At 40.0% G+C, this 15,962-nt stretch overlaps 1 protein-coding gene across 2 annotated transcripts in view; it reads right to left on the reverse strand.

Annotated features, from left to right (window-relative positions):
• MRPS27 (mitochondrial ribosomal protein S27) overlaps positions 1-15,962 on the reverse strand; it is a 99,621-nt gene that overhangs the window by 80,876 nt on the left and 2,783 nt on the right. Inside the window, exons 2-3 of one of the 2 annotated variants that reach the window (XM_065546373.1) lie at positions 14,201-14,299; positions 12,615-12,692 (exon numbers count right to left, since the gene is read on the reverse strand). Coding sequence is in view for 1 of the 2 variants with exons in the window: in XM_005557122.4 (XP_005557179.3) it covers positions 12,615-12,692 (78 nt within the window). In the remaining variant the exon portion in view is untranslated. The remainder of the gene's footprint in view (positions 1-12,614; positions 12,693-14,200; positions 14,300-15,962) is intronic. The other variant, XM_005557122.4, reaches the window with a different exon arrangement.

Here is a 15,962-nt window from a genome sequence, read left to right on the forward strand (position 1 = left end):
AGGCACCTAGTAAATACCTAAAGAAATGAATCAAAGGAAGAAAAGGAAGAAACAAAAAAGCAATTGGGTTTCCAAGGTTTGTTTACTCCCTGGTGGAAGAAATTGGTTTATCAGGTAATAAGGACACAAGCAGAAATGATCAAGTAATAAGTATTTGTTGAAAACCTATTCTGCATTTAACCATTTTTTCCTCTTTTTTCCCTGAGGGATTGATCTCAATGACTCAGTACCTACTGGGGGAAAACAACTTTAGAACTTGATATGATATAAAAGCAATTAGCTTTTCTTATGACTGTCTTAAAGGGATTGAAGCCAAGTGATTAAAACAAAATAAAAACAAAAAAGTCCTTAAACCCCCTTCACACTAAGGCAACTTAATAGCACTAAATCTACTTGTTTACAGTAGACGTTTATGTTAAATGTCTCTCTCATAATAGCAAATCTTTATGATCATTTCATAATGAAGGCTCTTGTGTTTAGATGATAGGCAATATGAGAAATTACCTCCCTCTACCCGAAATTTACAATTTAACTTAAAATAGCAAGAGCAGGATCTATGGCCTAATTAAAATGAAAAACCCATCATTTCTTTGTGGGTTTCACATTGTGCACAATGTATAACCAAACTCTGGAATGAGGTGGCTTCACTGATCACCTCTGTAGTGTGGTAACTCAAGATTGCATGTGAATCCTTCCCACCAAGGAATCTTTAGTCAAGTGAAATTGGCTGGAGCCTCAGAAAAGGTAACAGCTGCAGAGCCAGCATCTAATGAATAACATTTGCATATTCCAAGTCAGAGAAAGGTTTGCTGCTAAATATATTATGTGGCCAATCACCTCACAGTATAGCGCTGCCATGATGAATGAGGCAGAAAACTGCACAGAGCAGGGACGGCCAGGAAAGCTGGGGCAGCTGCGGTGTGCAGAGGGCCAGCGCCACAGGCTTCTGGACTGTGGGCTTCCACAGTCAATATCCCACCTCACGTTTCAGTGAGGGGCCAGCAGATGCCCAGGTTTTGTTCAAAGAGAGGTGCCAAAGAAGATACTTTTTTGCTTGCTACTCAGCTCCTCAGGAATACATATGGTGGCTGATGGCTGTGGACAACAGACTATATGGGAAAATGGATCTGAAATTTGAATTCTTCATTTAACAAAATTTAGAGCTAGACAGACAATGTGGAAGCATGTCCTGAAAATAAAATGTATACTAAAAATGCCCTTCCCCTTTGAAGAAACCAATACTATTAACGATCTCAGAATATATAAGATTTTATTGAGAACCCCGCACTATTCCCAGTAAGAGTGCAATGGCCCAGAAGCCTGGGTGAGGATTCAGATTGCCTGAGGGGCTTTAAAACTTCAGATTCCTAGGATTTTTTTCACCCAGAGGGAGACTCTAATTCTCTGCGTTTGAGGTAGCGCCAGAGACTTAAACAATAGCCCCAGAAGATTGTAGTTAATGAAACATCATCAGTTATGTTTGGAAACAACCAGGGGAGGGAACACAGAAGAAGTCCTAGATGTTGCTCCTATGCTCAAAGAAGATGCTGAATAGGAATTCCATTGCTGGAATAAGATGAATTAAATATCTTTAAAAAAATTCTTCCTACTATAAAAATAAAACAAAATATCCATTTTCCCCCCAAACATATGATTGAGCTTTCAAGAAGGTAGATGTAACTGTCAGAGGCCAAAGGCAAGATGAGAACATAAACTTGGAGTATTCAAGGGAGCAGTCCTTTTGACGGGAGCAGTCCTTTTGAGAGCATATGATGATCTACAGTGATGGAGGGCTTTAGTTTCAATGACTTATGGGGAAGGGAGGATAAAACCAATACTTGTAAGATGAGAAACTCGTTCAGAGATCCTCAGGTAAAGCCAGGACCACCTAGGGGAACTACACCTGAAGTGAAAAGGTAAAACTTATCACTACAATAACGTACCCTAAAAAGTAAACAACCAGGATTCTTGTCCCCTGAGGATTATAAATTACAAAGTCAGCCCTCATGCCTCTTTGGGGGATTTAACCCACTCTTCTCAAAATTCTCAAGCTGAGAATTTTGTTTAAAGAGTTGACTTTACTATATAAAATTCTAAAAAATGTAAACTATTCTACAGTGACAAAAAAGCATATCCACGGTCGCCTGGGAATTTGGGGTGTAGGGCTGGAAGCGGAAGGAGAAAAGGATTAAAGAATAGGAGAAAACTTCAGCAGGTGACAGATATGCTCAATATCTTGATCGTGGTGATGACTTTACGGACATATACACCTGTACATTGGTCAAAACTGATCAAATTGTACATTTAAATACGCATAGTTTATTTTATGTGAAGAATACCTCATCAAAGCCATAAAAAGTAAACAATGAATAAGTTAAAAAGCAGGTTAGACACAGGTGAAGTGAGAGTGAACTGAAAGGCAGATAAAAAAAATTACACAGAATGCTACAAAGATAAAAATGAGAACTGTAAAAGAGCAAAAATATAGAAAAATGAATAAGAATGTATGACGAGACAATGATGAGAATTTTTTAGAACTGATAAAAAATATAGGTTTCTAGATTCAGGATATGTATACAGTCTCAAGTCAAAAAAGTAAAATTATTATTTTGAAAATGATGAATGAGAGGATCTCAAAAGTGGCCAGAAAGAAAAGAGAAATTACAAAGAAAGAAACACCTATATTAACAGGTGTTTTCTAAATAGGAATGATAAAATCCAGAAAATAGAAAAAAATGTTCAAAATGTTGCAAGTATAAACTATCAACCTAAAATTGCATATGTAGCAAAACTATCTTTAAAAAATAAGGGCAAAATACAGGTATGCTGGCATGTGCTTGTAGTCCCAGCTACTCAGGAGGCTGAGGTGGGAGGATCACTGAAGCCCAGGAATTGGAGGCCAGTCTGGGCAACAGAGCAAGACCTCGTCTCAAATAAAAAAAAAAAATAAATAAATAAAAATAAATAAATAAATAAATAAATAAATAAATAAAGGATAAGGGCAAAATGAAGACATTTTTGGACAAACAAAAACAGATAATGTATTAGCAACTAATACTCACTAAAGGTACGTTTTAGAACTCACTAAAGGAACTTTTTAGAAGTTACTTAGAAACTTCTTTTAGGAAGAAGGAAAAACATCCTTTAAGGAAAACTTGGATGCTAGAAAGAACAGTAAGTAAATAAAATTGGTTAAATTGGGCGGGGTGGGGGGGCAGAAACTGACTGTTTAAAAGAATGTTATGTGTGTTTTAAAGGATAAGACTTTATTATTAGACAAGAGCATATGGTTAGACATGTGTGTGGACCTAAGGTGTTCTAAAGGATAGTAAAGTGTGATGAGCATTACAATTTAAGCTAAATATGCATTTTAGAAGTTAAAGGGCAATGATCTCGAAAAAAGTAGAGGATATAATCTCCAGACCAGTGGAGGGGAAAAAAATGTACAAAACAAAAATAATCCAAAAGTAAAAATCAATCCAAAAATAAAAAAGGAAAAAAAAGAAAGATGAAACCAATCACAAAATGTGACAGAAATAAATCCAATTATAGTGGTAATCATGAAATGACAATGTAAATAGATGAAACTTTCTAGTTAAAAGATAATGATTGGCAGGTTGGTTAAAAATATAAAAGCTAGCTATATAAATCATATAAACACAGAAGAGTTGAAAATATATTAAAAACACACTAGGAAGCCAAAATAAAGCTGGTACAGTTGCATTAATATCAGACACAACAGATTACAGGCAAAAAGCTGTTTTATAGATTATGTGGGTCACTGCATAATGACCAAAAATTCATTTTGCCAAGATAATTTTAACCTGGTGCACACCAAAGTAACACAGCTTCACAGTACATAAAATTCTGTCACAAAATCTGTAGTAGAGATGTGTTGAAAAACAAGCCTTAAAAAAGAGTGTGGTCTCTGAGGCAAAGCTGTGATAATGAAGGTCACTGAAGAAAAAGATGAATCCTTTATTGAATCCTGGTAGCTTTGGGTGAAAAACGGTTTCAGTTTTTCTTTTCTACATAACTGCACGTTACTGTTACCCTTTCAGGCAACACTAAACTCTTTCTGGGCTTATGGTCATCTGCATACCTTATCTAATTTATGTAATAAAGAAACAGATACAGATTATTATTGTCCGTCCTAGAAGAACTGATCTTGAAAAATACAGGCTGAAACTGTTTTTGTTTCCCACATTTTAAAAGAAAAACGAGGACACATGACATATATCATGCACTGAATATACAGAAGGAAGTATGGAAAACTAGCCTAGCAACCAATCTGGACATAGAGTTTTAGACTTCCTTCTATTTGTCTGTCATCAGAAGCTTTAACATAAATAAATCCAATAAAGGAAAAACATGAAAGCAAGCTTTGTGTACATATATACTATTGAGATTAAAGAAGGGTGATATGCACAAGTCAGACCCATCTCTAGAACTTGGCAAATATGAAAACTGGAAAATGAATAGATGCCACAGAGATGCAAATATGGAACTGACAAAAGTTAAGAAAGCAGACTTCAGAAAATCTCCATCAGGCCTCAAGAGCAGGATCTGAAATATTCATGCAAAAAGCCAAAGGCGCCTAGAGCCAAAATGACACAGCAAAACGAAATCTCAGCTAAAATGGAAGAAGTGTCTGTAAGAGACAGACCTGAATGCAAATGTGTCAATCAAATACTCTTTGGATTCAAAAAGGAGGTTCTCCAAAAACAAATCAACAGAAAACAAACCAACAAACCAACAGAAACCAACACAAACAAGCAAAACAGTAACCCAAACCAAACGTGTCCCAAGATTTGTGATCTGAAAAATCAGAAATAAGATATTTAATCCAGTAGAGCTCATGAAGCCAATTCAGCTCCAGTCACCTGGGTGCTCGCTCCTTGGCAGAGAGACTCAAGAAAACTTCCTCTCATGGAACTCAGGGAGCTTCCCAATAATGTGAACATTAATGGAATATTTAATATTACAGAAGTACTAGTTTTTTAGAATAGTATGATTAGCTACGTTTTAAAAAATTCTTATCTTTTAGAGGTACATATCAAAATATATACAAAATAACCCGATAATTAAGTTTGTTAAAAAGTAATCTGGTGAACAGGTGGGGAGGGATGAAACAACATTGGTAGGGAATTGATAACTGCTGGAGCTGGGTGACAGTACACAGGGGTTTATTCTACTCTCTCTACTTCTGTATGTTTCTATTAAAAAGATTCAGAAAGAGTTAAGGGGGGCACATAGCAACCAACTGTATTATACACGAGCCTTTATTTGGATCCTGATTCAACGAAATCATAAAAAAAAAAAAAATATGAGAGTATCAGGGATATCTGAGCCAGGCACGGTGGCTCACGCCTGTAATCCCAGCACTTGGGGAGGCCGAGGTGGGCGGATCACGAGGTCAGGAGTTTCAGACCAGCACGACCAAAAAGGCGAAACCTCATCTCCACTAAAAATACAAAAAGCCAGGCGTGGTGGCGGGCGCCTGTAATCCCAGTTACTCGGGAGGCTGAGGCAGGAGAATCTCTTGAACCCGAGAGGTGGAGGTTGCAGTGAGCTGAGATCGTGCCATTGCACTCCAACCTGGGTGACAAGAGCAATACTCCGTGTCAAAAAAAAAAAAAAAAAAAAAAAAAAAGGCAGGGCCTGGTGGCTTACGCCTGTAATCCCAGCACTTTGGGAGGCTGAGACGGGTAGATTACAAGGTCAGAAGATCGAGACCATCCTGCCCAACATGGTGAAACTCCGTCTCTACTAAAAATACAAAAAAAAATTAGCCGGGCACCTGCAGTCCCAGCTAGCTACTCCGGAGGCTGAGGCAGGAGAATGGCCTGAACCCGGGAGGCGGAGCTTGCAGTGAGCCGCGATCGCGCCACTGCACTCCAGCCTAGGCCACAGAGGGAGACTCCGTCTCAAAAAAAAAAAAAAAAAGAGTATCAGGGATATCTGAACACTAACTGGATATTTCGTGATATTTACAACTCTATTAATATTTTAGGTGTGATAATGGTATTGAAAAGTATCCTTATCTTTTGGAGATCAATATCAAAATATTTACGGATGAAATGATTTACTGCCTGGGATCTCCTTCAAAATTAACCAAAGCATCGGGATGGGGAAACAGTAATAAGATAAAACAAAGACTAAGAGCTGATAATTGTTGAAGCCAGTTGATGGGTAAAGGTGGCTCCTTATACCAAGGTGTCAAATGTTAAAACATTAAAAAAAAAAAATCTGTGGCGTTAGAAGTCAGGATACCGGTTACCTTCGGAGAGACTAAGTGGGGCCCACAATAAGGGCTTCTGGGGTAGTAGGAATGCTCTGCTTCCTACACAGGTTTACTTGCTTTGTGATAATTCATCTATGTCTATATTATGACTTGCACACTTTTTAGTATGTATATTACACTCTAATAGAAGTATTTTAAAGAAGAAATCGACTACTTTAATGTAGACGGAAGACCCTATGGTAGAGTCTCAGGTACTACAGCAATCACTGAGAAACTTTTTTGGGCGGAAAGGAAAGTCAGGCTCTCGCCCCGTTTCCTCCTCTCTACAGTGGAATGGGTATCGGCCCTGGCTGGCTGCTGAGAGCGCGGAACGGGGCAGCGTTCTGACGTTCGCACCGGGGCCCTCGGGACGCAGCGCGGGCGCAGGTCCTAGACGCGGCATTGTCCCTGGCGCTGGGAAACTGCCCTTACGCTAGGGCCCTCCCCAAGGAGCTCTCTGGCACAATCAGCCACGAGGACGTAGAGGGGGGCACCGGAACCGCACGCAGACTCAGAGGCCAGAACGTCTCTGTCGCCGTCCTCCCAGGCGGGGCATGGCTCAGGGGAGACTGCGCTCTGGCGGATGAAGCCCACACCCACACGCCGCAGTGTCCCTTGCTGCCTCGCTCTCCAATGGGGATGGGAGCGGTGAAAGCCTCATATCGGCCCTCCTCCCTCCCCCAATCAGCGAGCCCGCTCCGAGCACCTCACGGCCCTCTGGATGGCGGCGCCCAATCACAGCGCTCCACATGCTGGGCGCGGCCTTGCGTGCGCACATTACCCGACAGCCCCGCGCCCACTCGCCACGTTCCACCCGAGGGGCGGCGGATTCCCGCAGGGGCCACACTGCCACCTACTGTCCCATCTCCAGAGCTGGAGCCACGGGCGCTCTCCCTAACTTGTGGCCTACCTGCTCAGTGCCAATAGCTCAACCCAAACGCTCAAATAAAAATGAGGGAAAGCAAGTAGTGATGTCGAGTAGAACCGAAAACAATGTCCATTTGAAAAAAAGCGGCAACAATTACGTTCCAGTACACAGTAGGAAAAAGTCTCAAAAGCTCTCTTTCTTCCAAGCAGTGTGAGTTCAAAAACCTTATTTCACCTCACGCGTTTTATATAGGGCTAAAAACAAGGGGCCTAGAGACTCCTCGGTCCACATATTTCTGAAGCACCTGCATGTCAGACGGCGAGGCAGGCATTACCATCATCTCTAATTTATAGGCACAGAAACCAAGTGTGACGGCTGAAAGCCGCAGAACTGGGACTGACACCCAGAAGTCGGCCTCCCAAGTGCAGACTTCAGCACATCACACACAAGGAAGGCACACAGTGCTGAAATATAGGGCAGGAAATATCGATTCTGACTGAAGAGATTCAGGATGTAGAAAGATATTCTAGGCAGAGGGGACAGCTGTCACGGTGGCAGGAAAGAATTCAGTAAATGGTGGCTAGTACTGCTTTTCCAAGAAAACTAGTCTTAACTGAGAAAAGGGGACAAATGTCTCCATGTTATATTTACTCATTGCAGACTTTTTTTTTTTTTTTTTTTGAGACAGGGTCGGCTCTGTTGCCCAGGCTGGAGTGCAGCGGCGTGATCTCTGGCTCACTGCAACCTCTGCCTCCCGGGTTCAAACGATTCTCCTGCTTCAGCCTCCGTAGCAGCTGGGATTACAGGTGTGCGTCACCACGCCCGACAAATTTTTGTAATTTAGTAGAGACGGGGTTTCACCATGTTGGCCAGGCTGGCCTGCCTCAGCCTCCCAAAGTGCTGGGATTACAGGCGTGCGCCACTGCGTGCAGCCCTGTTGCAGATTATTATACTCATTCTTTGGCAAACAGTTACTGCTTACTCAGATATCCGTGACAATGTTCCCTGGATTTGTGTTACTGACTATACCCAACACTAAGACACCAAACCTAGTGGCCTCATTTCCTAATCATCCCTACATACCTAGGAAAGTGTTAATAAGCTTTCCTGGAATTCGTCATTCCCTCATCTGTGCTTCACTGTACTTTGCTTATAATTCATATATGGCACATCAGAACACGCCTTGCTGTAGAACTATGAGTCCATACTGATCTGATCACTAGAACAGTGGTTCCCTAAAGGTATAGTATTGGCCTTATAGAGCATTTTAGGATATGTGGAGGTTGTTCTTGATTGTCACAATGACTGGAAGGCATTACTGGCACTTAATGGACAGAAAACAGGGAATTCAGATGACCTGCAATGCTGAGACTGTCCCGTACATCAAAACACTGTCTCTAGTGGGAGTCAGAGCTCTCAGTATGGAAGACAGGAGATACAAATATGGACTGGAGCAAGGCAAGAAGAATCCCATGGGGATGAACTTGGGATTGGTGTGAATTCAATATTTGCAAAATATATATGGTATATGTACATGCATATGTGTACATGTATGTGTTTATGTGTATGTGCATTCATTTTTTTTTTTTTTCCAGAACTGTCCACTGAATGGGCCAAGAAGCAAAAATTTCACAGTAGCAAAAGGACACCTAGCACCTAGATCTTGGTTTCTACTGCTATTCCTCACCAAAAGTAACCAGAGCTCCTTGGAGAAATGGTTGATTCCAGGGGTAGGCCAGGAAAGGTGCACAGTGAGCCTGAAACACCTTGTTATATGAGAGAAAGTAAGTTATCAAAAAAGAGGGGGTTGGGGGAAAATGGAAGCCAGCTTGAAAGGGCTTCTATCAGCCAAGTCTGCGATAATTAGACCATCAAAATAATTGAGGGTAATGAATCATTTAAAAAATTCACAAATTGATGATTTAAACATAATGCATGATAATAAACAGATAAATGAGAAAGAAATGAGAGAAAAGGAGCAGTTCTTCCTTATAGTAGAATACTGAGTGTTAGCTAGTAAATCTGGAGAAATTTTCAGAGTTGGAAAACCATTACTTTGCAACCATTATAGTAAAGATTGATTCAGGCTAAAGCCATGAATGGATGCTAAATCTAAGAGCAAACTTTTGATAAGCAACAGATATCTGCATTGTATTAAAGTGTCTCTTCAAGAATAGCCCATTAATCAGAAGGGAGAAAAACAGTAACTCTACAGTGAAGAAATCAGACACAGTTGACTAGGTGATCAAAGTTGACATCACCAGTGAAGGCATAAGGTATCAGGTATGTCCACATGTGATACCCTGGCAGGAGCACAACATTACTGAGAGTATTCTGGCTGGGGAAGCATAACAATGAGAAAATAACAGAAAAATCCAAAAAAGAGGAATATTCTATTACAAAGAGATTGAATTTTTTAAAAATATATAGGACAATGTCATAAGAAACAAAGGATAAGGGACTATGATTCTAGACCGCATCCTGTACTGGATGAGGAAAAATGCTATGAGAGACATTATTGGGTCAATTTCCAAAATTGGGATATGAATAGTAAAGTATGATATTAATGTCAAAATTTCTCAAGTTGGTAACTGTGCTATGATTATACAATAGAATATCCTTGTCTCAGGTAATGTACATTGAAGTATTCAGGATAAAGAGCTATAATATATGAAACAAACTGCCAAATGATTAAAGAAAGTGTGTATACATGGGGAAGGAGGAGAGAGAAAGCAAAAACAAATGAATCAAAATGGTAACAACAGGTGAACATGAGTAAAAGTAGTGCTGTGGTTTAAATATTTGTCTCCTCTGAAACTCATGTTGAAATTTAATCCCCAGTGTAACAGTATTGAGAGGCCAGTGGATCATGAGGGCTCGCCCCTGATGAATGAATTAATCCATTCATGGACTAATGGGTTATCATGGAAGTGGACTGGTGGCTTTGTAAGAGGAAGAGAGACCTGAGCTACCATGCTCAGCCCCCTCTCCATGTGATGCCCTGAGCTACCTCAGGACTCTACAGAGTCCTCACCAGCAGGAAGGCTCTCACCAGATGCCACCCCTCAACGCTGGCCTTCTCAGCCTCTCTAAATGTAAGAAATAAATTCCTTTTCTTGATAAATGATCCAGTTTCAGGTATTCTGTTATAAACAACAGAAAACAAACTAGGACAGATATAGAGGAGTTCTTTGCAGTTTTTATAAGTTATTATTTTTATAAATTACTTCCCCCTGGGCGCGGTGGCTCAAGTCTGTAATCCCAGCACTTTGGGAGGCTGAGGCGGGCGGATCACCTGATGCCAGGAGTTCAAGACCAGCCTGGCCAATAGGCAAAACCCTGTCTCTATTAAAAATGCAAAAATTAGCTGGGCATGGTGGCTTGCACCTGTAACCCAAGGTACTCAGTAGGTGGAGGCAGGAGAATCACTTGAACTCAGGAGGCGGAGGTTGCAGTGAGCCAAGATCACGTCACTGTACTCCAGCCTGGGCAACAGTGCAAACTCTCTCAACAATGACAATAACAACAAAATTATTTCCAAATTAAAAGATAAAAAAAATTTGCCATGCCATTTGTGACATAACAATTACACCAATTATACCACCAAAAACAACCCGTTTATAATTAATGGAACTAACTCCATTTTTCATATAAGCAAAGTATTTTTTTAAGGAAAATAAGGTGAATTTTCCATAAATGCAACTCTATATTGAAGGAAGACAGACCTTTGAATCAGTCAGAACTTTACCAAGAGTTCATTCTATAAATAAAATTATGTCATTATGATACTGCCACTCCTGGTATTTGAATTCACCAGTATACCACATCTGTACCCATCTACTCTTTTTCCATGTCTATAATTATTCCACATTTATATGCAATATTTACTTGTTTCATTGTTTCTTGGTATAGTTTTGCCTAGACATTTGTTTACAAATTGAAATACATATTGTTTAAGTTACTCCCCTTTTGTTTCTCCTCTGTATCATGGCGAAGGAGTCATATTGATTTTTTTTTTTTTTTTTTTGAGACCAAGTCTTGCTCTGTCGCCCAGGCTAGAGTGTAGTGGCACGATCTGGCTCACTGCAACCTCTGCCTCCCGGGTTCAAGCAATTCTCCTGCCTCAGCCTCCGGAGTGGCTGGGATTACAGGCGCCTGCCACTGTGCCCAGCTAATTTTTGTGTTTTTTAGTAAAATGGCAGGGTTTCGCCATTTTGGCCAGGTTGGTCTTGACCTCCTGACCTTGTGATCCACCCGCCTCAGCCTCCCAAAGTGCGGGGGTTATAGGTGTGAGCCACCACACCCGGTCATATACTGATTTTTAAAACAGTAAGTATAGATAGATTATATTAACTATGAATTCAGTTTCAAGATGGTGAAAGAAGAGACAAGAAGGCTACCCCAGGCCTCTTACAGAGAGAATCAGAATGTAAGTTTCTTATGGAGAAGCTACGATTACTTATCTTCAGATCTTCCCCAGCTCTGCTTTCGCTGGCCTGTGCACATACACCCATTTCAGAGCCACAACCAACTCTGCTTGTGCAATCACATCATCAGTAAAGAAAAGGATGAGATCTTTGAAAACCCCAATAAGGTACCATTACAGACAGCAATGTCTCCTGCACTTATGGGAAAAATCCATAAACACAGGGGACTTTATTCTTAACGGACATAAGCCCAAAAAACAGCAAAAGAAATCTGGGGGAATATATTAGATCAGCATAGGAATTGATCCAAAAATTACATCAGTCTCATAAAACTATCACCAATCTATTTACTTTATTAATGTTCCGATGATGTTATATATACCAAAGGGCAGGCAGTACCAAAAGTCTAAAGTATGTACATTTTTAAAAACTGCTCATTGAGTAAGTGATTTCTTTTCGGGCTTGGTACTTTACAAAAGACAGGCTGTTGTCTGTGTAACATGACATAGGGAACAGGAGAAAAGAAAGTATAATTACAAGCCCAAAGCCTGGGAAGATGTTAACCAACTATTTGCCTAAACAGCTTACATGAGATTGTAACTGCCTTCAAACCTGTCACCTGGTAATGAAATAGAGTCGAAAAGGGCTCTGAAGACCACAAGAGGAGTTAAGAAAATAAAGAGATTGACAATAAGACAGGACGAAATATAAAATACGAAATTCTGTAAAACAGACAGGCTGCATGGAAACCATATGGTAAAAATTGACAAAAAACAAAAGAAAGGAACTGTTTACATTTCCTTTGAGGCAGCTCCTCAAATTCCTCCTCATGGAGGTGAAAATGAAATATTAGAAATGAACAGGATACAAATGATTTTGCCATGTATAAAAGTCTAACTGTTTAAGACTTAAAACATACTTATCTGAATTGAATAATCATAAAAGCATAATTTCATATATACATTATGTGAATAAATGATGGAAGACATACGGAGTGACCGAAAATGACACATATGATAGTCCAATAGGTACATACCAAGACAGTAATGTTCTTTTTCTCTTGCTTCCCATTTGTGGCTGTCTACATAGGCTGCAGAAAGCAGGCATCTTTTACCTGAGAAAATAGACAATTATTTCGACACACATGGTTTTACAACAGGTTCATTTTATATGTTTTATTAAATATATCTTTGCTATCCTTTCAACTACTAGATTATATATTTTAAAAAATCGAATACAGTACAGCAACCAATATTGCACAGTTGACAATTCAGTGAAGAACAAAATACATTCAATCCCTACCAAGTGGAAGATGCAGAAAAACTGATAATTTTCACAATAATTTTTTAAATAAACAGGGTCTTGCTATAGCCCAGGCTGAAATGCAGTAGCTATTCACAGGCACAATCCCACTACTGATCAGCCCAGGAATTTTGATATGCTCAGATTCCAACCTGGTTCACCCTTCCTGAAGCAACCTGGTAGTCCCCTGCTCCAGGGGTCAATCATCATTTCAATGCCAAACTTAGTGTGGACACTTGATCGGTATCGTGCACTACAGCCCAGAACTCCTGGGTGATCCTCCTGCCTCAGCCTCCCAATTAGTTAGGATTACAGACACACACCACTGTGCTATGCTCATAATTTTATGGATAAAACTGCTGATAATTTTGTTCCTATAACTTTAAGACTAGGAGCCACTTGTTGCTAGTAAATTATAACCCAGGCAAGCCCTAGAACACCTTCTTAGAACCAAAAACACCTGCTAACTGTTGCTTAACTCATTAATTAAATGCCTTATAATTATTATGCCTAAAAATATTTTCATCTTAGATCCACAGGTTTCACTCATTTCACATAAAGCAAAGAGTAGTATCTTACCCAATGAGCCAGCACCCTAGTAGTAAATTAAAGAAACTCACTAAGCCAAAGCTGAGGTAACATACAAGATAGCATACCACCATTCCTAGCTCCTTGCACAATGCCTAGCCTTTGGCAGTGTTTAACAAACATGAGCTCAAGGAGTGAATGAGAAAGAATGAATGACAAGTTCATCAAAATTTAAAACTTTTGTGCTTCGAAGTACAATCTCAGGAAAGTGAAAGTACAACCCAAAGAATGGAAGAAAACATTTGCAAAACATTTATGCAGTACAGGACTTGTATCCAAAATATTTCAATAAATACAACTCATAAATAAAAGACAACCCAAATGAATGATGGGTAAAGGATTTAAACAGGTATACCTTTAAAAACATATATACACTGAGGTGGGTGGATCACTTAAGCTCAGGAGTTCAAGACCAGCCTGGAAAACATGGTGAAACCCCTTTTCTACAAGAAATACAAAAATTAGCCAGGCACGGTGGCGTGCACCTGTAGTCCCAACTACTCAGGAGGCTGAGGTGGGAGAATCGATCGGGCCCAGGCGGCAGAGGTTGCAGTGAGTCAAGATCATGCCACTGTATTCTAGCCTGGGCAACAGAGTGAGACTCTGTTTCCAAAAAAAAAGGAAGAAAGAAAAGAAAGTAAAATATATATGTATACACACACAAATAGTCAATAATCATAAGGACAGATGCTTAACATAATTTGCCATTAGAGAAATGCAAAACAAAATCACCTGGAGAAACGAATGATCCTCATTACAATGACCACCATCAAAAAACAGATAATGACAGCTGCTGGGGAGGATGCAGAGACACCAGAAACTCATACCTTACTGGAGAGAACATAAAACAGTACAGCTGCTTTTCAAAGAATTTGGCAGCTCCTCAAAATGTTAACATGGAGTTACTCAATCACCCAGCAATTCCACTCCTAAGTTTACAACCAAGAAAAATGAAAACTTGTGTCCACAGAAAATTTGTACACAAATGTTCACAGTAGTATTATTCATAATGGACAAAAAGTGGAAACAACCCAAATATCCATCAATTGATGAACAGATAAACAAAATGTGGTCTGTCCTTACAATGGAATAGTATTTGGCAATAAAAAATGAAGTACTGATACATGCTACATGGATGAACCCTGAAAACATGTTAAGTAAAAAAGATGCCAGTCACAAAAGACCACATATTATATGATTCCATTATATGAACGATCCAGAATAGGCAAGTCTGTAGAGACAGAAAGTAGATTCATGGTTGCTAAGGGCTAAAGGTGGGGGTCAGGAAAGCTAGAGGTGAAATTGGGAGCAATTGCAAATAGGCATGGAATTTCTTTTTTGGATAATGAAAATATCCTAAAATTGCTTGTGATGATGGCTCCAGAACTCTGTCTTTATACTAAAACCTTTGAATTGTATATTTCATTTGTTGTTTTTTGTTTGGTTTTGAGACAGAGTTTCGCTCGTTGCCCAGGCTGGAGTGCAATGGTGTGATCTCCGCTCACTGCAGCTTCCACCTCCCAGGTTCAGGTGATTCTCCTGCCTCAGCCTCCCAAGTAGCTGGGATTACAGGCACCCGCCACCATGCCCAGATAATTTTTTGTAGTAGAGACAGGGTTTCATCATGTTAGCCAGGTTGGTATCAAACTCCTGATCTTAGGTGATCCACCAGCCTTGGCCTCCCAAAGTGCTGGGATTAGAGGTGTGAGCCACCATGCCTGGCCTGAATTGTATATTTTAAATGGATGAATTTTATGGCATGTGAATTATACCTCAATAACCCTGTTTTAAAAAATAGAAATACAGCCAGGTGCAGTGGCTCATGCCTGTAATCCCAGCACTTTGGGAGGCTGAGGCAGGCAGACCAGCCTGATCAACATGGAGAAACCTTGTCTCTACTAAAAATTAGCCAGGCGTGGTGGTGCATGCCTGTAATCCCAGCTACTTGGGAGGCTGAGGCAGGAGAATCACTTGAAGCCAGGAGGCAGAGGTTGCAGTGAGCCGAGATCGCACCATTGCACTCCAGCCTGGGCAACAAGAGCGAAACTCTGTCTCAAAAACAAAACAAAACAGAACAGAAAAACAGAAAAAATGACAGATAATTATGCTGAGGTCACAGCAGACCAAAAGCCCAACATAACTAGATAGCATGGGGGCTGATTAAACACAATATTGGAATGCTGTTGTTATTCTCTACCTACTTTCCAACTCAAACAAATAAACAAATACAAACACATTCGTGTGAATTTATACACAGTTCAATCATTCTGTTACCATGAGCACAGATCTTTACTAGAATAATATATCTAAATTTGAGTTCTACAGATTAAATAATGAGACAACAATAAGGTTTCCAAAGACGGTTTCAAAAGGGGAACTAAGAAAAGACTGTAATTATTTAATTTAATTTCTTTTTTTTTTTTTTTTTGGAAATGGAGTTTCACTTTTGTTGCCCAGGCTGGAGTGCAATGACGCGATCTCGGCTCACTGCAGC

This window comes from Macaca fascicularis, chromosome 6 (genome assembly GCF_037993035.2).
Source record: "Macaca fascicularis isolate 582-1 chromosome 6, T2T-MFA8v1.1".
Classification (NCBI taxonomy): Eukaryota; Metazoa; Chordata; class Mammalia; order Primates; family Cercopithecidae; genus Macaca; species Macaca fascicularis.